The 24,048-nt window shown below is 37.0% G+C and overlaps 2 protein-coding genes across 2 annotated transcripts in view; one reads left to right on the top strand and one right to left on the bottom strand.

Annotated features, from left to right (window-relative positions):
* Positions 1 to 9,702, bottom strand: part of PLA2G7 (phospholipase A2 group VII) — an 84,875-nt gene extending 75,173 nt beyond the window's left edge. Inside the window, exon 1 of the mRNA XM_069065818.1 lies at positions 9,487 to 9,702. The gene's annotated coding sequence lies outside the window, so the exon portion shown is untranslated. The remainder of the gene's footprint in view (positions 1 to 9,486) is intronic.
* The window catches only part of ANKRD66 (ankyrin repeat domain 66), a 24,533-nt gene continuing 3,732 nt past the window's right edge, over positions 3,248 to 24,048 (top strand). The window contains exons 1-3 of the mRNA XM_069065821.1: positions 3,248 to 3,279; positions 7,610 to 7,769; positions 18,301 to 18,529. Of these exons, the coding sequence (XP_068921922.1) occupies positions 7,622 to 7,769; positions 18,301 to 18,529 (377 nt within the window). The 5' untranslated portion in view covers positions 3,248 to 3,279; positions 7,610 to 7,621. The remainder of the gene's footprint in view (positions 3,280 to 7,609; positions 7,770 to 18,300; positions 18,530 to 24,048) is intronic.

Below are 24,048 nucleotides of genomic sequence, written 5' to 3'. Positions count from 1 at the left end.
CCAGTTCCCGGAATTACCAGATCAAGGAGCCAGGAAGAAACAATTTGAATATTGTGGAAACACAATCAGGATAACCCAGGATGTGGCAGCTTCTACACTGAGGGATCGAAGGGCTTGGAATATGATATTCTGGAGGTCAAAGGAGCTGGGATTAAAACCAAGAATCACCTACCCAGCAAAATTCAGTATCATGTTTCAGGGGAAAATATGGTCATTCAGTGAAATAGAAGACTTTCAAGCATTCTTGATGAAAATACCAGAGTTGAATAGAAAATTTGACATTCAGATATAAGAAGCAAGAGAAGCATGAGAAGGTAAACAGGGAAAAGAAATCATAAGGAACTTGCCAAAGTTGAACTATTTATACCCCTACATGGAAAAATGATCATTGTAACTTATGAAAGATTTCTCAGTATGGGAATAGATAAAGGGAATAGAAATGTATGTGTGTATACATACATGCATACATACATACATACATACATACACATACATATATATGTCTACATAGGAGGGTATATGGGCATATGAATACATATGTGAATGTGTGTATATATGTGTACAGGTATACATAGATAGAGGGCACAGGACCAATTTAATAGGAAGGGATGATATTTAAAAGGTGAAAGTAATAGGTGAGAGAGGAATATAATGAGAGGAGATGGGAAGAGACAGAATGGGGTAAACTATCTCATAAAGAAGAGGCAAGGGGAAATGGTTACAATGGAGGGGAAGAACAGGAAGGCAAAAGGGAATGGGTCAACCTTATTCTCATTGAATTTGGTTTAGGGAGGGAATAACATACACATTAAATAGGGTATATCACCCTACAAGAGAGTAGGTGGTAGGGGATGAGAAGGGGGATGATGGAAGGGAGGGCAGGCTGGGGTGGGGAGTTAAGTTGGAAGCACCCACTTTTGAAAAGGGACAGGATCAAAGCAGAGAATAAAGGTGGGATAAGATGGAGGGAAATATAGTCACTCTTTTGCTATTATCCACTATGGAAATATTTTGCATAGCTACACATGTACAACCTATACTGAATTGCTTATCTTTCCAGTAAGGGTGGGTGACAAAGGAGAAAGGGAAAGAATCTGGAATTCAAAGTTTTAAAATAAAACATTTAATATATATACATATATCCTATTATTAATATTATTTTACACGTAACTGGGAAATAAGACATACAGGCACTGGGACATAGAGATCCACCGTGCCCTACTGGAAAGTCGGAGGGGGTATGGGAGAAGATATGGGAGAGAGCAAATTGGAGGAGGGGATAATTTGGGTGGTGGGTAGAGGAAAAACAGGCAGATAATTTGTAACTCAAAATCTTGCAGAAATGAATGATGTAAACTAGAAGTTAAAGCATTTGATTTAAAAAAAAAAGAAAAAATCTTATTTTGCAGTTAAAACTGTTCATAAACTGGATCCTTCCTATCTTTCTGGTTTTCTTATACCTTATTCACTCCCATGTACTCATCAACCCAGTGACACTGACCTTACTGTTCCTTGAAAACATATTCAATCTCCCTATTCAGAGCATTTCCACTGATTTGTCTTCTGTGCTTACAATATTCTTCCTCCTTATTTCTGCCTCCTGGTTTCCCTGGCTTCCTTCAAGTTTCAGCTAAAATTCTACCTTCTGCAAGGAACCTTTACCAATCCTCCTTAATCTTATTTTTTTTGCTTTTTGGGGGGGAGGAGAGGGCAATCGGGGTTAAGTGACTTGCCCAAGGTCACTCGGCTAGTTTTTGTGTTGTTTCTGAGGCCGGATTTGAACTCAGGTCCTCTGGACTCCAGGGGCGGTGCTCTATTCACTGAACCACCTAGCCACCCCTTAGTTCTCCTTAATCTTAATTTCCTTTCCCCTTAGATTCCCCTCCCAACTTATCCTGTACATATCTTGCTTGTACATATATTGTTTTTAATATTGTCACTCCCTTTAGACTATGATCCCCTCAAAAATAGAGACTTGTTTTCCCTCTTTGTGTGCCCTCAGTTTTTGGTAGTATCTGGAACATGTTGCTGTTGTTAAGTTATTTCAGTGTGTCTGACTCTCTGTGACCTCATTTGAGGTTTTCTTGGCAAATATGGTAGAGTGGTTTGCCATTGCCTTCTCCAGCTCATTTTGTAGATGAGCAAACTGAGGCAAACACAGTGAAGTGACTCACCCAAAGTCACACAACTATTAAGTGTTGGATGCTGTATTTGAACGCATGAAGATGAGTCTTCCTTCTTCTGATCCTGTTGCTCTGATTGCCCTATGTTCTGCCTGGAACTTAGAAAGTCTTTAATAAATACTATTATCAAAACTTTTTATTTATCTCATATTAGGGACATAGAGAATTGTTCTTTGCTCTGTTATTTCTCTCTCTCTGACCTCATAATCATCAGTCTTTTCTGCCGCAAAGTAGATAACTGCAGGCACCATTATGGAGCTCTGCTTGACTGGACCTCTAGACTTGTCTATCACTACCACTGTCCTGACTCTCTAGTAGACTCCCTAACAGAAGTAGAGCATGGAGTTTGAAAACAGCAGCAAATTTAGTTTTTCACTAAGCATACTAGTCCAGTTGATGGACTGGTGGACTCAGAGACGAGTTTATTGTTTCATTTCTCAGTCCTCCACTGAATAGACTTGAATCTTTTAACTGCAATTTCTTTGAAGGAAACCCACAAAATAGGTGCAATAGTCTCCATTTTTCAGTACCCACTGGAGAATAAGAATTTATTCATTGTACAGTATCTGGCACATAGTAGGTGTTTAAATCCTTGTTAATGGACAGATTAACTGGAAAGGAAGAGAGACACTATATTTCCTTCCCCATACTCTGTCATTGATACTTTATGGGGAATTCCTTTATCAGATAGTTGTTTTCCAACCTGAGAGCTTTCTCAGGAAAGAGGAGAGAGAGATTCATTTTGGCAAGAGGGAGAGGAGGGAAAAGTCTGCAGCAAGAGAAACTGAGAGTTAGGCAAGGTCTTAAGTTCCCCAGGCATCTGTAGGAGAGAATTCTGACTGTAAGGGCAGGAGGACACTAACTTTCACTTACTTTAAAATTCTGACCAGGTCTAGAAATGCTTGAAAACAGTCAGGAAGACAATCATGAAAGGCACTTTCCTTCAGGCCAACCAATCCAAAGGTGGAAACAGTTACCATGGTGTTCACCAACAAACAGCAAGGCTGAGGTCCTATGCCAGATTTCAGCACTGCTAAATTAGCTTTGGGAGAATTCCACTAGGATTTTTTTCAACCCTCACCATACTCCCTCCCAGGTGAGTCAAGGAGGTATCAGAGGATATTGTTATTTTTGGTTATATTTTATCCAGTGCTTATTTTATGTTCATAGAGCCCTTTGTAAGTTAATTGTACTTGTAAATTAATCGAATCAATTCTGTCAGATGAGTGGGAAGTCAAATGCTTGTTAGTTAAATTTTTTTAAATTATTGGGACATTGTATTTACTGTCAGATTCAGATGATACATTAGTTTTACTGACCTGCTTTTTTCCTCCTCTTTCTATTTTATTCTTTGTCATAAGGAATGGCTCAGTGGGTAGGTGAGGGACATGTTTGAAAATGAAAGTGATATGAAAACAGAAGATCTCAATAAAAATGTATTTTAAAAAAAAGTGTGTGGGCTAAACTTGACCACAAAGAAGAGATAGAACAGTACATTTCTCTGCTTCTTGCAGACCTGCATGACTATGGGTGTGGAACACTGTGTACCATGTTAGATTTTTTTTTCAATATGTTGGTTAGTTTTGTTGAATTTGTTTTCATCATACTGTTTGATCCCTTGTTTTAAGGGATGGTTCCCTGGGAGGGGGAGGAGAAGGAAAATAGTAAGAAACATAGATGAGATAAAAAGAAATCCATAAATTTTATTTTGTAAAGTGAATCTCAGTTGCATATACAGGGGAAAGCCTGAGACATTGACATTAAACTGCACATTCTCACACAAGTGAATTTTAAAAGGCTCATAGAGTATTAGGTCAGGAAGTGATCTAAGGAGCCACCTTCATTTTACATTCTCTTCATATTACATATGAGGAAAGCAAAGACTATAGATGACTTGCCCAAGGTTACATTATATATATATATATATATATACACACACATACACACACACACACACATATATATATATATATACATATATACACATAGTTACATATATAGTTACATAGCATTAGCATTATCCTTATAGTTATAGTTAGATATAGTTATAGTTAGTTATAGTTATAGTTAGTCAGCCTGAGCCAGGATTCTAACCTCAGGTTCCAGATTCAGTACCTTTTTGTTTTCCCTCCATTGTCTTCTAGCTATGTAGTTGCAAATTCCATCAGAGCATGGACAGATACTTTGCTTAACCATTCTTCAATTTATAAGGACTCCTTTAGTCTTCAGGTCTTTGGTACAATAGAAGTACTACAACGAATATTTTTATATGTGTCCTTTTCTTCCTTTTATTTCTTTGGGATATGACTAGTAGTGCTATTGATAGGTCTAAAAAGTACTCAGTTTAGTGACTTGCTGGATATAATTCCAAATTTCATTCCGGAATGGTTGTATCATTTCACATCTCCACCAGTCATACTTGAATGGACCTGTCGGATCCAATACCTCTTCCAATAATTGCCATTTTCCTTTTTTTGTCTTCTTTGTCATTATGATGGGTATGAATAGAAATTTGGTTATATTTTTACAATATAGGCATATATTTTAATATGCATTTTTTAGATTTATCTTCCCAATGGGTGCTTAATGAATGTTTATTGATGAACTTTTTATTTGGATAATTTTTCATGTGAATGTTGACAACTTGCTTTTCCTCCCTCTTTCCCTTCCTTCCTAATATAGGTAATATTTTTATTTTATTTTATTGACACAGGTCAGGAACAATTAATATCTCTCAACTTTATTTTCTATAAAGTTTTGTATCTATAATCTCATCTACAAATAATTCCCAAGCATTTTATATGTTCAGTAGTTATGTTGAAATGAATTTCTTTTTCTATCTGTTCCTGCTGGGTTTTGTTAGAGATATGTGAAAATAGCAGTGATTTGTTTATTTTATACCCTGCTACTTTCCTGAAGTTATTCTTTCATCTAACCTTTACTTTAATTTCTAGAGTTCTCTAAATAAGACATCATCATATTGTTAACAAAAAGCAATAATTATATTACCTCTGTTCATGTGTCTTCCCTCAATTAGCTGCTATCATTTTACCAGTAATTTATGTTCTTTATATTAAATCTAAATCTGCCTCTTTGTAGGCATAATGATTTCTAGATTCTGAAAATTTTAGAGAACTTAAGAGATCATAGGATCATAGATTTAGATATGAAAGGAGTTACTAAAATGATATAGTCCAACCCCCTCATATTATAAAGGAGAAAACTAAAGCCCAGGGAGAGAAAATATCTTGTACAAGGTAGCAGAAGCAGGTTTTGAACTCAGGTCATCTGACTCCAAATCCAAGACTACTTCTGCATTAATATAAACCTCTCATTTTATAGATTAGGAAATGGAAGACCAGAGAGATGGAATGACTGATCTAAGGTCACACAGCCAGCCAGTTAATGCTAGAGCTGGGAAGAGGATACAATAATGTTACTAACTTAGATTTACAAATGCTTTTAAAGTTTGAAAACTCTTTTTAAAAAAGTTATCCCTTAGTGACTGTGTGTGTGTGTGGAGGGGGGGTAGTGAAAACTTCTCAGAACTTCCCTCTCCCTTCCCCCACTCCTTCTTCTGCTGTTAATCAGCAGGAAGCCCTTTCAGGAGGCTTTCAGATTTCTGCCTCTTCGGGTCCTTCCTCCCTTTCCCCTGCTGTCAATCAGCCTCCTTGGCAGGCTCCTCTGTTGTTTACCATTGGGGAAGATTTTCCTATGGACACTTGAACCCACACCCCCATGCAATGGGAGAAGGGACCCCATTAGGATATAAATTCTTGTTCTGCCTTTTGTAATGTGCCTCTTCCTCACGACCAGTCATAGGGAAGACTTCCCTCTTCACCCTGGGGAAGAGAATAAATTCCTGGTCCTATCCTAAGAGATCTCCATGTTCTTGATTAAATTTTGAATGAGATTTTTCATCACAAACAGTGACCATCACAATTACCCCATTAAAAAGGCGCTATTATTGTTTCCATTTTGCAGATGAGGAAACTGAGACTAAGAGAGTTGAAGTGAACTTATAAGGTCAAACTACTCATAAATATCTGAGCCAAGATTTGAACCTAAGTCTTCCTGAGTCCAAGTTTAACTCTCATACTGCATGGCTTCCTAATCAAGTGCTCTTTCAGTTGGGAGCCAGATTATGGAAAGCCTGAATACCAGGCTTTTTCTGACTCTAACATTTTCCCTCTGAATTTTTGCTGAAGTGTTTAGATTTGATTTAATCCAAAGGTTTTTTGATCAGAGAAGTAATATGCACACAGTACAGACAGCAGAATTAAATATAAACTCAACAGAGCATGAATGTGGGATGCAGATGTGCTTAAGCTCAGGAGATACATGAGGAAGTAAATAATACCAAAGTATTGGTGGGTTCTCTTTAGAAAAAAAAATGTGCTTTGGAAATATCACCCCAGCAGCATGATTCTATTTTTATTGTACTATCTCTTTATGGTTTGTTGTCTAGTTATGTGCACTCAGCATTAGAAGAGAAACTGATCGTGTGAGAGACAGTGTCTGGGGGTTTGGTTTGTCTGAGAGATCTGAGACAAGTAGTTACTGAGTGTGGAATGTGACATGTAGAAAATAGGAGATACGAACAACAGAATTATTGTATAATTATGGGACAAATACAATTTATCTAATTTTAGACTTGAACTCAGAAAGACAAGAGAAGAGAGAAAACTACATCAGCCAATCAACTAGTTTGACTGAGACATTGTTCTCAGTGAGGTGTTAGTCAAGCACAACTTGGATCAACTCAGCTTGGCAGTGGGAGTATCTGACACAAAAGTTACATTCATCAAGGAACTTTAATGGACAGTTCCTAAGAAAGAAAGAGGACGTAAAAATTTACAATTCTAGGCCTTTAAGTTAGCTGGATTTCCTTCACTCAGGTACCTCCTTGGCAGATTTCTGCATTTGCCAACTCTTTGTCACAGATACCGAATACAATGATGGGAGAGTATGACCTGACCCAAATTTTTATGTGGATTGTTAATATCCATGCATTTCTTTTAATGTATGAGTACTCATGATATTATTATTTCTCTTGCCTTATTGATATGTAAATGGTTATGTTTAACACATAAAAGTGTCATAACTGTGTGCAGTTGGTTGTGTAAATATAAACACAACAGTGGGGGCTTCATAGGTAAACTTGCCATTAAAGGGGGTAAATTCCCTCATAGCTGAATTACCCTAGAAGCTTGAGAGAATTTCAGCATAACTGTGTTGTGGTAGTCTTTCTTTGGGAACTGAGATGTGGCAGTGTGAGGGCAGATGGGAGTGACTGAGTCAGTCTTGAAAATGCCTAATTTTCCACACACACATGCACATATGTGAAAGGTATGAGGCATTATAGTGTGTGTAGCCACCCCCACACACCCTTACACATTGTACACTTGTGACTGTTTTCTGAGCAGGAAATATCCAGAATGACAGATATGACCAGGCTTCACCAGGCTGTTGCTATAGGGGACTACAATTTGGTGATGAGGATGCTAAAAAAGGGGGTTTACAATCCAAACCACAAGGATGAAGACTGGAATGACCGGACTCCACTTCACTGGGCTGCAATTAAAGGTAAATGAGTCTAGTCACTGCCTGTATGCAATAACTGCTTAGCCTGGCTTTCCTTTTTTTTTTATAGACCATAGTAATATACCCTCTTTACAGACCACAGCAATATACCCTCCATACACATCCTATATTTTAATAAAGGACTTCTGGAGAATTAAAAAAAAACACAACCTTTTCCTATCAAAAAAAATGACAAGAAAATCTTCATATGCTACTTCTATTACTGGGAGGAGATGAGCAATCTCTTCTCTGCCATGTGTAATAATGATTGCTCATTATGTTACAATGGCTCTTGTAAGAAATAATGAAGAGAATAGTGTTACAGGAACTTGGAAATACATGTATAAACTGATACAGAGTGAAGCAAGCACAACCAGAACACTTCATACAATAATAACAATATCATAAAAAACTAATTATTTTGAAAGACTTAAGAATTGTGATGACCATCCATGATTCCATAGAACTTATGATGAAACATGCTACTCCATTTCCTAACAGAGAGGTGATAGACTCAGAGTATCATTATTATTTTTCTCTTTATGGATCAGGAAACTGGGGCAAAGAAAGATAACTTGCTTAAGATTATACAGCTAATAAATTTATGCAGCTTGAATGTAATGAAAGTTTCCCTACATTTTTCCAGTATTTTTTTCAACATCTTTATTTGAAAATCTGATCTGAGATGAGAGGGATCAGCAGAATAAGATTGAGAGGGTCTCTGATCTGGGGGAGTCATGGGAGATCTCTGGTTTAAACAACCATTCAAGGAAGGGTTAACAAGAGGTTGCTATAAAGTGCAAATAATTTACCTATTTTTTTTCTTTCTTCACTCTGGAATTACTTCCAAACTAGCTGCATTCCTTCATTGCCTTGAACAATGAAGCTATTAATCTTGCCATTTACTTTTAAAACTTAAAAAAAAATTAATCCTTATTTTTCCTTTAAATAAATTTTATAGAGTGGTAGCCCAAAACTTACTAAGTAAGATATTTCAGAAGGGCGTAAGATCCTGGAATTACCTCCAAAGTCTCAGGAATTCTCTCCTTCGATCTTAAAATGATTAATTTTCAAACTCCTTACTCTACTAAAATGTTTTTAGTAGTTCTACAAACTCTGATTACCTGACTTTATTTCTGTAGTTCCAACAGAGCCAAAGTTGAAATGACAGGGAAAAAAGTATCTTGCAGGTGTTTTTCTCTTTTCTTATAATCTCCCCAAGAAAATATAAAGTGTGAATTAGTCTTCCTTACTGGGAGAATTGCTTCAACTATGAAAGTTCATTAATCTTTCCCAAGTGTTCTAAACTCTCTGGCTACATCCCTTAGAAATTTTTCTGACTGGCTACATTTAAAAATTTTCAAGGTAACAGAATCTAGCTCACAAGACAAACATGACACAGACACGTTACATTTTGCAAAGACACAAACATAGACAAAACAAGACTTACAGACACCAATAATTTTAACAAAGAGCACAATTACAATTCTAATTTTTCAAAGGCACAGTTACTGAGTCATGAAGTTTAAGAAACAAGAGAGACATGTAGTTACAACTTTACAGAGGTGTGCAGTTAAAAAAAAAAAGGATATCTTTACCACAGTCATCTGAGATGAACCAGGTCACCAGAAGGGCCCTGGTGTTTTTCTCACAAAGAATGGTGAGTTTAACCAAGGTGGGAGCTAAAAAATTAAAGCAGGAACAAAGGTAGAGTACTCACCAGATTGAGGGCAGGGGGAAGTGCTGGACTCCAGAGAAATAAGTCTCTGGTGGCACCTAGTCCATTCCCACTGGCACCAGAGAGAGTCCAGTGGCTCAGTTCTGTTTCCAGTCTCACTTCTGATACCAATTAATGTCAACTGGAAGGAACTGGCCTTTAATCTGTGGATGGTCAGAGCCAAACAGAGCAGTCTAGAGACAGGAGAGCCAGGAATCAAACAGAAGCTTAATTTCAAAGTGAGGGTGGTAAACAAGGAAAAATGTCCTGCCCCTAGTGGGGGGATCTGAGGCAGCATGGAGAGATTTCAATAGATATACCAATGGGTACATAGTGAGCTGTAACTCTGTCAATGAGCAGTAACAGCAACAATGAGACAAGTTTGATTCATAGCAGGGCATCATGGTTGGATGATGGGTATTTGTCCAAGTTTTTCCCATGCTTGTCTGAGCTCAAAGAATACCAGGTGCTGGTCAAAGCAATACAATAACTATTTGATTTGCCAAGGGGTGAGATCATCAGTGCAAAGGATTGTTGTTATGCCAAGCTCAGGGCACAGCTTGCTTGCTGGGCCTTAGCTCTGGAAAACAGGGTGTCTCCTAATATATTAACAGTTACAAGGGCTTGATTTTTTCTTCTTTTTAAATTGTGGGGGTAGGGAGGGACGTGGCAGGAAGAAACTTAATTTTGGTCAATTAAAAATTTTTAATTTAAAAGTTCAGTCATTTGTGGCTTTATTTATAACAAAAATGGAGAAAATTTTGAAAGACATTCAAATAGTAAGCTAATGATTTTTTCTAAATAAACTGTACTCTCAACTTTCACATTTCATGCATGCAAAAATTACAGCAGTTCCTTGAGAGGCACTTCTTATATATTAGGATACTTGTTTCTTACAATCAGCCCAATGAAGTAGGGAAGAAGGGGGGAGGGGTAGGAGGAGGAGGAGAAATAGAAAAGGAGGGGAAAAAAGACTGACATTAAAATGTCACCTATATTTTCTATTGTATTCCTTCCCTATGCACCCCAGGGAGTTATTTTTTATAATAACTTTTTTTAAAAAAGAGAAGGGGACAAAAAGTTTCACAAAACTGATGTACATATAAAAATGATGTGTGTAGTATTCCCAACTAAGGAACCCTTGATTCTGCAAAGGAGTTGGGGGGGAGGGGTGGTGTTTCTTTTCATCTCTTTTTTGAGGTGGAACTTGGTCGTTATTATCTTGCAACATTCAAGTTTAATTTTTGTTCTTTCCATTTTCCTTGTTGTTGACATTGTATGTATTCTTTTCCTGGTTCTGCTTACTTTAACTTTGTATCATTTCATATGAATGCCTCTCTGTATTTATCATGTTTAATGTTTCTACAATATAGTACTATTACAGTCAGGTACAACAATTTGTTTAGCTATTCTCCAATACATGAACATCAACTTTATTTTCAAGAACTGACATTTATTTAATACTTTGAAGTTAGCAAAATGCTTTGTTTACATTGTTACATTTGCATCTCAAAACAGCTCTGTGAGATGAGTACTTCGGGCATTCTAGCACTATTTCACATAAATGGTTGCCTATACAATATTATTTGGGTGGTTCTAGGAAGGTACTCTTTAAAAAAATTTTCTCTCCTACTACCTGTCACAATACTGGAAAATCTACCATTGTTCCTTTGGACCTTTAAAGGTTTTTTTCCTTCATCTCTATGAGCCCCCAACTAAAACACAAATTTAGCTAGCAGGTATAATACCTTTTACCTCAGCAGTTGTTATACCTGAATGAGCATCAAGGCATTGTGGATCTGAGGCACAGCTTCTGGAGCTTCTGGAAATAAATGACAGAGAGGTGCAGGCCCGGGAGATGGAAGATTCTGAATTCACCATTTTCACAATTTTCCTGTGAATTCAGTTTCTGACAAAGAAGCTAAGGCGACAGTGATATTAATGCTCAAGACTTTAATAACTTCTAAAATATTGCGTATCTTTTAGTAAAATATTATCAGAGAAAACTGCCCTGGTATCTTGGAGGTAGAAAAACTAATAAGGAGGAATTGGTCTCAGTCTGTGCTGGATGATTTCTTAAAATGCTTCTGACTATCTAAGCTGCAGGGAAAACACTCGTTGAATTGTAGTTAACCAGGATACTCAGAAACAGAACTATAGGATAATTTGATTCAATGTAGCAAATATTTATGGAATCCTTAGTGTATATAAGACACTTTGGTTGTTGCTTGAAGATTCAGAGATCAATGACAACCCAGTCTCTGCTGTCAGAAAGACACTAAATGGGATATAATATGCATTTAAGTAAGTATAATGAAAGAAGAATGTGTGTAGACAGAGTGCATCCTTATGAAGATTTGAGAAGGAAGAGAACACTTTCAGGTATGTTAACAGAGGCTTGGTGGAGAATCATGGAACTAAATTGGAAGGGATCCAAAAGGCCATCTAGGATAACCCCCTAATTTTACAGATGAGGAAACTGAGATCTAGGGAGTTAAATAATTGGTTTTAGATCACAAAGACTTTAGGGGGTTAGGGGCAGGATGTGAATCCAGGTCCTCTTATTCTAGGGTCAGTATCCTCTCTACCATAATTATTCTGTGCCTTAAAGGAAGGAAAGAATTTGAACAGGCAGTGATGAGAAAGGTAATGGGTAAGAGACAGTCTCTCTGAATGTATAGAGGTTGGAAAGTTGAGGACAAAAATAGTTCAGTTTGACTGGAATATGGAGTATATAAACAGCAATAATAGTAATAATAATGCTAATAAGGGGCAGCTAGGTGGCGTAGTGAGTAAAGCGCTGGCCCTGGAGTCAGGAGGACCCGAGTTCAGTTCTGGCCTCAGACACTTAACACACACACACACACACACAAAAAAAAAAACTAGTAGTGTAACCTTGGGCAAGTTACTTAACCCCAATTGCCCTCAAAAGGCAAAAAAATAATAATAATGCTAACAGCAACAATGATCATAATGACAATTATGATGATTATAGCTAACATTTATATAATGCTTATTATGTGCCAGGCACTGGGTTAAGCAACTTAACAATTATTATCTCATGTGGAGGGGAATAACATGAAGTAAGATTAGAAAAATGAGATATCATAGGATGTTAAAATAAGGGGGAATTTAAAGAGTAACTAATCCAGTCCTTTTAGTTTGTAGATGAGGAAATGGGGCCATAGGGGATAAGTGATTGTAGCGGCAAGCACCCCAAGCATGTCCTCAGGGTTTGCTGCTACCACAGGTTCTTGGATCTGCTTTGTTAAAGGAAAGCAACTCAAAATGGGTTAACAAGCTTACTTTAATCAGTCAGACATATATCGTTTACCTTGTTCAGGAGAAAAGGTCAGCACCCTGAACCTCAAAGTATACAGGCATAATTATCAAGATAGAAACATCAAGTAGACAGATTTCCAAACTGTCCAACCATTACATCCATACCCAGTCATCATCTGGGTTTCCACATTCTGGGTTTTTCAAAGCCGGGGGACTCTCAACAATGGCTTCCCAGAATTCAGATCAAATCACAGAACACTTCTCAAAGTGAGTCCCAAAACAAAGCTACACATCAGGGCTTATATAGCCTTCTCCTGGCTCAGAGAATGTAACAACCTTATTGACTCACTGGCCAATCAAGAAGTATCTACTGAAAAACAAGCCTCCCTCCCCAGGCTTCAGGTGCATTTTAGCCTAGGGGCAGGGAAGATCTTCCAAATTTGCATTCCCATTACAGTGATTTAGCCAAGGTCATACACTTGAAAGAATCAGAATTTGAATTCAGATCTATCTAACTTTAAATGCAGTATATTCTTCACTATATTATACTGTCTGGAGCCAAATGATAGAGGCTCTTAAATACCAGACTATGAAATTTGTTTCTAAAGACACTTAGAAATTGCCTTGGAACTAAAATCCTAGGCATTAGAATTTTACTCTAACGTCATTAGAGAACCACTTTAGATTTTTGAGAATGATTTGGTCAGAGCTGTACATTCAGCAAGTTTTCTTGCCATCTGTGTGAAAGACAGTTGTAGAGTCATCAAAATCACAGCCCTTGGCTGCATAGGGTTCAGCAAAATTTCCTAGAGCAAATTTGCATTAACCAAATTAAAATGTAATCAAGATAGGTGTCACCAAAGAGATGAAACACCAGGAGTAGGGTCTGTGAAGCCTGCATTACCTGGGGGAAATAATTGAGCCTCCTAGGATTGTTTTCTTTGTAAAATGAAGAATTTGAACTAAGTGCTTTTCCAAGGCCCCTTCCAACTCTTATTCCTAGAATTCTGTGACTTCTTGCCTTAGTATCTTTAATGATCAAATAGAGATAAGGGTGAAGGAGTCTGTACCATTGCTCCGATTCACAGCAATCAGGCTGATTGTTGTCCTCTGCTGCCCCCTAAAGTCCACCAGGAAAACAACATTTCTGCTCTGTCATCAACACTAGTCCTGGAGATTGTGAATGGTTTGTGGTCCATGAGCCCTACTGGGAGGTCATTAGCACCTTCTGTGACAACCTCTCAGTACCAGCTAACCTTGGAGAACTACAAGTGGAATGAAGAGAAGAATGCCAAATCCATTGTTCCCATGATCCAAGTGTCCTGGAATTTTGCCCTCACCATCAATCCAGCACTCCAGACCTGCTCAGGATGATTAAGTCTCTAGATGACCTTCTGGCAGTAAGCATCATCAAAAAGATCTAGGCCATGTGGACATGGAGAGGTCCAAAGAGAGAAACTGGAATGCATCAGAGAAGGAAAATTTCATGTAGGAGGTTGCATTGGAGATGGACTCTGAAGGAGAAGGACTTGTTTCTTGTCACTCTACAGGTGTGTCCTACCCCTAGATTCTGTCTGCTGCAGTCCATGATGCATTGCCAGGTACAGCAGGAGAGCCTTGTGAGGACTGAGAAGAAGATCGCTTGGGGAAGCTGACTACATTGCTACTGTTGCTCAATTATTGAGGTCCCCACCTTTTCCTTTCAGTACGTCGCCCTCCAGACTCTGTGTGTGTGTGTGCCTTCATAGCATGATTTAATTCTGTCTTCCAACTCAAAGATCTTGATAGTCCCAAATCTATGTCTAGAATGAGAGGAGAATGCTTATACCTATGAAATACCAAGCCCAAGATGTCAGTCAGTTCTCAAACCCCTATTACGTTCATATCAATTCTTTATATATCTTGAATATTAAACTTTTATCAGATAGATACCAGACAAATGCATTATGAAAATGAAGATAAATATCAGAGAAATTATTATGAAGATGTTTCCCAATTGTTTTCTTTCTAACTTCATCTATTTTGATTTGCAGGAGGTTTTCAATTTTATTTAGCGGAAATTTATTTTTAATGACCATCTTCATCAACATTTAGATAAGAATTATTCCCCTAGACAAAAAGTATTTCTTTCTTTGGTCTTTTTTTTAAACAATATGACCTTTAATACTTAGGTCAAGTGTTGATTTAGAGTTTATTGTTATATATGTTATAATAGATTTACCTAGAATTAACTCAGATTGCTTTCCCATTTCCCTAGCAGTTTTTGTGCAATAAGGAGTCTCTATACAGTAGTTGGTGTCTTGGGTTTATAAACCAGCTGCTATGTTGGATTGCTTCTTGGTATTGTATACTTAACAGGTCTGTACAAACTCAAGGTTGTAGGAAGCTAGAACCAAATAATTTTTGATAATTACTGATTATAGTATAATATAACACAATATTCTGTATATGATATAATATGATATAACATGACATGACATAATACAGTTTAACACAATACAATGTAATATAATTTGAGAACTAGTATTGCAAGTTCCCCTTAACTCCTTCATTTTTTCATTATTGTTCCTTCTATCATCTCTACTTTCATTTATTTTCATACTCTAATGGCTGCTTCCCTGCTGCTTACAAGTATGTTCATGTCTCCTCATCCTCAAAAGACCATCTACAATAGGTGCTTCCACATACTTTTCTCTTCAGTCTCCTTTGCTGCATCCTCCTCCAGACCATGCCCTCTAATTACTTCTCCTTCTGTAATACTTCACTTGGTCATTTCATCAATTTCCATAGATTTAATTATCATCTCTGTGCTAACAATTCTCAAATCTACCTATCTTGCCAACCTCTCCGTTGACCTCCATTTTCACATCTCTAATTTCCTTTCAAACACTTTAAACTGGATGTCCAGTAGACATCTTAAACTCAGTATGTCTAAAATGAACCTCATTATCTTTACCCCTCAACCCTCCCCTCCTCTTCTCTTCCCTTTTAATGTAGAGGGCAACTCCATCCTTCCAGTTCCTCGGGCTCAAAGTGTAGGGTTATTCTGGACTCCTCATTATCTCTCACTCCTTCAATCCAATCTTAATTTCATCTTCACAACATCTCTTGATTATGCTCCCTTCTCTCCTCTGACATTTCCATCATTTTAGTGCAACCCCTCATTACCACATGTCTGGACAATTGCAATAACCTACTGCTGGCTACTGCCTGACTCAAGCCTCTCCCCACTCCAACACATTTGCCACTTAGCTACCAGAGTGATATTCTTTTAGTATACATCTGACCATGTCACCCCATGCTTCCCCCCTCTCCTCCACACTCAATAAACTCCAGCAGCTCCCTATTTCCTCCAGGATCAAATATAATATTCTCTTTGAAATTTAAAAACCTTCATAACCTAGACCCTTCCTACATTCCTAATCTTCTTATACCTTACTCCCTGACACATACTCTTTGATCCAGGATCATTGGCTTCCTCAATGTTTCATGAGCATCACACTCCATCTCTCAGCAACCACATTTTTTCTCTTGCTGTTCCCTATACCTAGAATGCTCTCCTTTATTTCTGCTTACTGAATTATCTGGCTTCGTTTAAGTGCCAATCATTTCCTTCTTCTATAGGAAGTCTTAAAATCCCTCTTAATACTAGTGCCTTTCCTCTCAATTATTTCTTTTTAATTTGGTATATAGCTTGCTTGTACATATATGTTTACTTGTCTCCTCCATTAGATTGTGAATTCCTTGAGGGCAGGGACTATCTTTTGCCCCTTTTTGTATCTGCCAGCATTTAGCACAATGCCTGGTACATAGTAGGCACTTAAAAATGTTTATTGACTGACTGACTCTTACTCCATAACTTTCTGCAGTTTGGCTTCTGACCTCATTATGCAACTGAAACAGCTCTCTCCAAAATCATTGGTGATCTTTAAATATCAACTACTAACTACTCAGCTACAAAATATAATGTCCTTTCTTAATTTCCACACTTCTTGATCACTACAACTTGTGACATTGTCTATCATCTTTTCTTCCCTGATAGTCTCTTTTCTCTAGGTTTTCATGAAACTACCCTTTCCTGGTTCTTCTTCTACCTGTCTGATTGCTCCTTCTCTTTTAAAAAATACTTTATAATCCAGTTAAATGTAAAAACAATTTTTAACATCCATTAAAAAATTTTTTGAGTTCCACATTCTCTTTTCTCTACTCCCTCACCTCTCCTTGAGAAGGCAAGCAATTTGATATTAATTATACATATGCAGTCATGCAAAACAAATTTCTATATTATAATTTCTCTTTCTCAGTCTCATCTGCTAGATCTTCATTGCAGTCGTGCCCAATAACAGTGGGTGTCTCTAAAGGTTTTGTCCTGGTCCATCTTTTTTTTTTTTCCTTCTCTACTGAGGAGCCTAAGATTTATGTATCCAACCCTGAACAATCTTCTCACTTCTAGAATTTCATCCCCAGAGACATTTTGGACATCTCAACCAGAATGTTTCCTGGTATTTTAAAGTCAGTGTATATTAAATTGAATTATCCTCCCAAGCTTTTCCCATCTCTCTACCTTTCCTTTCACTTTTGAAGGCTCCTCTATCTTTTCAGTTTTCTAGGTATCATCCTCAACTCTTCAACTGGGGAATGACTCTTTATTATTCATAAGAAAGCTTAAAGTGGGAAACGGTGGGAAAGGTCTAAACCCATCATTTTTCAATACCTAGAACAATGTGAAAATATTAAAGATCATTCTTAAAGCAGAATAAGAAAAATTAGAGGTAGATTTAGGGTATTGATTTTTTAAAAAGATGAAATTTATGTTCACAGATGCACTTAATTAGTACCAAGTATTTGTTTTTCTTTAAATCTTGCTCTAAGCTATACCTTACTTTCTTATGTTAGTAATTATAGTCAAAGGTTTGTGTTTATTATTTTAATAAAATATATATTTTTATAGAAAAGCTTTAATTGTAGCTTGTGCTGTGTTATGTTTTTAGTATCCACACATGTAAGAAAGTTAGCTGTTGCATTAATGCAGACACATCCCAAGATTTCAGGTGTAATATCTCAGTGGAAAGGGAAAGCTTTTGAAGAGCTAGCTTTACAAGGTTTAACTTCTGGAAGTAATACCAAATCATATAGCTATTGAAATTATTTTTATTAGTTCAATGATTAGATACACTTATAATGCATCATATGATTTGTGGAGCTTCAGAAAAGATCCTTATTCTTTCAGTGTGGTGCTGAATAACTAAGATGGAACATCTGGGTTTGGAAACAAAAAAGACAATGTGTGGAACATGCAATGTTAGCCGTAGAGATGCAGTTCAAGCAAAACCCTTTATTTGGGTTTCCAGGATAGCATGAGGGTAATGAATTAGGAGTGGAGAATAAAAGCAGATGCTGGAAAGAGAAAAGAGAAATTCCTAAGGAAAATTTTCATCCATTTAACTACTTTGCTTAGGGCTGGCATTGTCTTTTGGGAGAAATGCATTTTCTCCAATCTGATTTCCCCCCCCCCCACCTTTTTGTACTTCTAAGGACATATTGAGATAATAAAGCTTCTAATCGCCTATGGAGCCAGGCCCTGTTTGGTGACTGATGTTGGTTGGACCCCAGCACATTTTGCAGCTGAATCAGGCCGACTAGGAGTGCTCAAAGTTCTCCACATACTGCATGCTGCCATTGATGCCCCAGATTTTTTCGGAGATACTCCAAAGAGGATTGCACAGATCTATGGGCAGGAAGAATGTGTGGCATTCCTAGAGAAGTGAGTTTCATTTTATTCTCAAGTGCTTACTAGATATGTGACCCTAGGCAAGTCACTTAATCTCCTTTAGGTCCAGTTTTCTCATAGGTAATATGGAGATAATGTTGTCACCTACATCACAGTGTTATTGTGAGGATCAAATGAGATAAGAGTAATGAAATCTTTAATAGTCATTTAAAGGGAGCAGGGTGTCAGTCCTAATCTCAATTTAGGAGCAGGCTGATGACTGCAGTCTCCGGTGGGTTTTATAATTATTTACCACATAAGTTGATATTCAAAATTACTTCAAAAGTTACTTCAAATTTACTTCAAAATTACTGATAAAGTTGAATATAATATTTTTCTCAGTAGCCTATCTTTTCAGAAGATCTACAGGTGTTTCATCAGTTGTTCAAGAATATGCAGATGTTGCTTACTGTCATACCACACACGTATTTATCTTATTATTGTAAAACAACTGATAGAAAAACATTGTACTCAAAAGAGCTCAAAAAGTCACAAAATAGAGGCTTAAAAATGGAATCAACTATGCTCATTTGACAAACTATCTTAAGGTAATAAAATTTGCTCTTACTATATTATCAATCATACCTATGTTAACAAGCTTGTTCCTACTAGCTTATTGAGGTACTAAAATTTATTTTCACTAAACTAGTTGAAGAATAAGTCTAATGAAATCTATGTACTATAAGCATTTAAAACCATCAATACTTAAGAATACCAGAATTTTTCCATTCCTTACTTTATTTTCAAGGCTAGTGTCTACCCACTAACCAAAAAACAAGTTGAAAGGAAAGAGGCCTCTGGAATAGGGGAAGTCAGTGATTATCCTACAAATGGTCATATTAATAGGTTCAATTAGTTTACTCATCAGTCACATGAGCTTCCTCCATGTAACAAAAACTCCCTTCAACTTCAGGCGCAGGGAACTCATGTATGTTTCTTTGTTTAAATTTTGGAAACCCCCCCCCCCACTAAAATTGAGGAACTTCTTTGGGGACTTGGAAGAAAACGAAGAAGGCTAGGTGGAAAACAGAGGCCTTCTCCCTAGAATGGGTCTTATATATTTGTGTTAAGTCTTTCAATAGCTTGGTTAACAGAGAATCATCAGAGATATTTGTTGCAAATATTTTTCTTAATTATACTAGCTAAAATTTATTTTATTCATGCAAAAGCTTTCCAGTTTCATATAGTTGAAATTATCATTTTTATCTTTTGTGATTGCTTCTATCCTTTGTTCCTTATTTGGTTAAGAATTCTCTCCCTACTCATAGTGATGAAAGTCACTTGATCTAATCCTTTTCTAATTGGTTGCTCAGGTATGTTGTTTTATATTCAAATTGTGTACATATTTTAAGCTTATTATAGTGTACAGCATGAAATTTGGTCTGAACTTAATTTCTGCCAGATTGTTTTCTAGTTTTCATGTATGTACCTGTGGCATGAGGGAACAAGTGTAGCTAGGAGCTAAGGATTCATTTCAATAGTGAAAGGTTGAACAGGCCAGATTATGAACAGAGATGCTGAGATCTTGTAAGCAATGGGGAGTCACCAGTGATTTTTGAACATGGGAATGACATGTTAAAAATCAGTTTTATAGAGAGATTGATTTGGTATTTTAATGTATGGTAATCATAATAATGTAGCACTCTCTCTGGACTAGTCCCTACAACTTGACATTAGCTGCTTGGGTCCCTATTGGGTAACTGCTAACCTTGGGGTACTCTATGTGTAGTTGCTTAGGTCACGAGTTCCCACTTATATACTTTGCATTAACAACCAGACAGGTGACATAATTAGCTCAATGCAAAGGCATTTACTAAAACTGCATAGTGGCAACAAAGAGTACAATGGTGGTGAGGCACACATGTAAAAAATCTCTTCTAGAACTGACTTATATCAAAGTCTGTTCTGTTTTGTGGACTCTTCACAGATTTCCCCTATGAGCACAATATATCTATGGGTTTAGTTCTTCAGCTGGGGCTCCCAGGGTCTATCCCTTTCTGTGGCTCAACTCTTGATTTCCCAGATGAACTCCCTTGTGAATCCATAAATAGTTCTCTTCTTTTCTATAAAAAAATTATGTTCTTTGAATATGCGTTGGTCTTGAGTTGATTACCTTTCTGTATCCATGTCTGGAGTATATGTCTTACTGGATACAATTATCTTTGTCTGGGTAAATAATTCCACGGTCAGACACCATGATCAATGGCGGGATGAGGGGCAAAGAAAATCCCTTCCTCTTCCCCAATAGGTGAAGTGCTGGTTTGTTTGTTGTTGTTGTTTTTTTTAATGCTAGCTCTCCCTTTACCTCCTCCATCTCTGAAACCGCATATTTTTAAGGACCACTCAGCATCTTGGTCAATTATTTTTGGTCCAATGCTATCATGGCCCTTTCTGTCTCAGAAATGTATTCTTCCTTTGTAATATCACATGGCACTTTAAGGTCTGTAAAGGGACTAACACACATTACCACAACCTGATGAGGTATTATGAGTCTTGTTATCCCAATTGTAAAGATCAGGAATTGATTCCCAGAGAGTCGAAATTACTTTCTCATGGTCTCACAGTTAGTGAGTATTACAGACATGATTAAAATCCAGTTTAGCCTAACTCCAGGGATATTGGTTAAGAGGTTTTGAGGCAGTATAGTTTGGGTATGAAGAGAGAAGAGCCTGGATTGTGTAGGTCAAGGGAACTGGAAAAGAAAAACTAAATATAAGAAACATTTCAAAGAAAGAACTGACTGACCTTGATAGCTTTGATACAAGTAATTGTAATGTGCCAGTTCAAATATGAAGGATATTATTGATGATTCTCAATGAGGCATAGGATCATTTATTTAACAAATATTTATTGATCCACTATGTGGGTCATTGTCATTTAAAGATAAACAAGTTAATCTTTGCCCTTAAGGTTTTACAGCCTAATAACTCAAAGCATCATTTTGTTACTTATTTTCATGAATATGTTAATTGGAGCAGAAGTTTTTTCTTTCTCTTTTGAAATTATGTTGGATGGATTTGTATTTACTTATCTGGATGCATGTTGCATGACCCCAGTAGAATGTAAGGTCCTTGAGGTTAGGGACTGTTTCAGTTACAAAATCAATTTTTATATGAGTTGGATGAAGGCATATGTGATATGCCTTTAGACAGCAATGCAGATAGTTGGCTGAACATGGCTATCTATTGTCTATTATTAAAATGGTGTGTGTGTGTATGTGTGTACCTAGGCTTCTATGGAACAAAGTTTGAGAAATGAAACTTTGAGGTCTTTTACATCTCTAATATTCTATGGACTGTCTCTATTGTATAGTATGGTCAAAAAATATTTTTTTTGATTGGATGGCCTGCAAAAACCTGTGGCTTTTTACAAGTGATCCTGTCAAAGATAGGAACTGCATAATTATATTTGTTACAATTTTCCAACAGGAAACGTTCCTAAGTTTAGATATAAAATATGGCATCTATAAATATGACACTTATAAGATATTATCTTTTCCCATTAATCATGAGGACTTTACCATCAGTCACATTTTAGAAGACATGTACAGTGTGATAAAGTAAAATCATAGAACTATGGGAAAAGAAAAGATTAGGTGGTTGGGAGAGAAGATAGAAAACAAATGTAGTTTTGAAAAGTACACTTTTGCATCATAACTTCAATACAGTGAGAAGCAATGGGACTGAATGGATACAGAACTTTCCTTGGTGCTGTCAACTGGACTGAACTGGCCTCTAACCTGTGAATGGCCAGAGTCAAACAGAGCAGGCTAGATGCAGGATAGGCAGTAATCAAACAGAAGTTTAATTCCAAAGTGAAAGAATTAGCTTGCACATGTGCTGGGGCCCTGTCCTTAGTGGGGACACCTGAGGCAGTTATGCCAATGGCTATGCAGTGAGCTGTAGCCCTAACAATGAGGAGTAATGGTAACAATGAGACAAGTTTGTTTCATAATAGGGTCTCATGACTGGAACATGGGTACTCTTCAATACTTGTCTGATCTCAGAGAACATTGGGTACTGGTCAAAGCAATACAATAATTATATGAATTTGCCATAGGGTGAGATCATCCAGAGGGTGGACGTGAAGGATTGTTAGTATGCCACGCTCAGGGCACAGCTTGCTTGCTGGGCCTTAGCTCTGGAAAACAGGATGTCTTCTAGTATCTTGATAGGACTAAGAAAAACCTGGGTTCAGGTTCTACTTCTGACACACACTAACTGTGTGGTCTGGGGCAGGTCGATCAAGCACATCATTTTTGTGGGCAATTTTGAAATTATAAGTTGCAAGGAAACTTGCCAATATATATTGGGTCTTGTTTGTTTGTTTTTGAAATTTTTATTTCTTTCCCAATTACATGTAAAACAATTTTTAACATTCATTTAACAAAATTTTGAGTTCCAAATTTGCCAATATATATTATTAGAGGGAAAATATCTGGGAATTCTTTATGCCAATGAAGACACAGGCCCAGTCCTGCTTCCTACTCTTTACTTCAGTAGGATGATGGCACTATTGACAATATTAAAATTATTCAATAATTTTAAAAAATTTCTGGGGAGACTTTTTTTGTTGTTTGTTTTTATGGATTAAAAACACATTTTAAAAGTTTTTACTTAATTCTCACAGGGTGACTTTGAGGTAAGAGTAAGGAATATTGACCCTGATTCAATGACAAAAGAGATAGATATAGCAAATTTTTCTAACAGTGTTGTTTAATTGGGGTGAGTTGAAAAGCTATTCACCTCAAGTAAATTGGGCTTGATTAACCAGTCAATTCACTTTACTTAGGACAAAGCTTGCTACTTTTTGAACAAATTTTCTCCCCTGACTTGGTATTGGAGATGTCATAGAAAGTTGTATCTGTAAGGAACCTTGGAGAACATCTAGTCCAGCCTCTTCACTTCACAAGTGAGGACTGACTCTGAAACCTACAGAAGTTAAATAATTTACTCAATGATTGTCACACCTTTACTTTCTCTATATGGATCCTTTCTTTTCTTCCTTCTAGAGCAAAAGGGACTATTTATTTTTGAATACCTGGTAGCAGAGCCTTCAGGGGACAAAATTCACAAACTTATCTATCACATTAATGCACATATATATATATATATTATTATTTTTACTCTGCATATTTATAAGTATAAATGTTCCCTGCTTTCTATTTTTAATAATATTTTATTTTTGGCTTTTTGGAGAGGGGAAGGCAGGGAAATTAGGATTGACTTGCCCAAAGACACATCGTTAGTAAGTGTTAAGTGTCTGAGGCAGCATTTGTGATTCCAGGGTCAGTGCTCTGTTCACTGCACCACCTAGCTGCCCCTAACATTTTTTTAAAGTTTTGAGTTCCAAATTCTATTTGTCCCTCCCTCCCCATCTTATATTGGTCATATATGTGTAATCATGTAAAACATATTTCCATATCAGTCATTTTGTGGGAGAGAGAGTGAGAGAGAGAGAGAGAGAGAGAGAGAGAGAGAGAGACAGAGAGACAGAGAGAGAGACAGAGAGAG

Source organism: Petaurus breviceps, unplaced genomic scaffold, assembly GCF_028583685.1.
Source record: "Petaurus breviceps papuanus isolate PSGF00001 unplaced genomic scaffold, PetGlider_PUasm1.0 90701, whole genome shotgun sequence".
NCBI classification, from domain to species: domain Eukaryota; kingdom Metazoa; phylum Chordata; class Mammalia; order Diprotodontia; family Petauridae; genus Petaurus; species Petaurus breviceps.
This window is presented reverse-complemented; position numbering and strand designations above follow the sequence as displayed.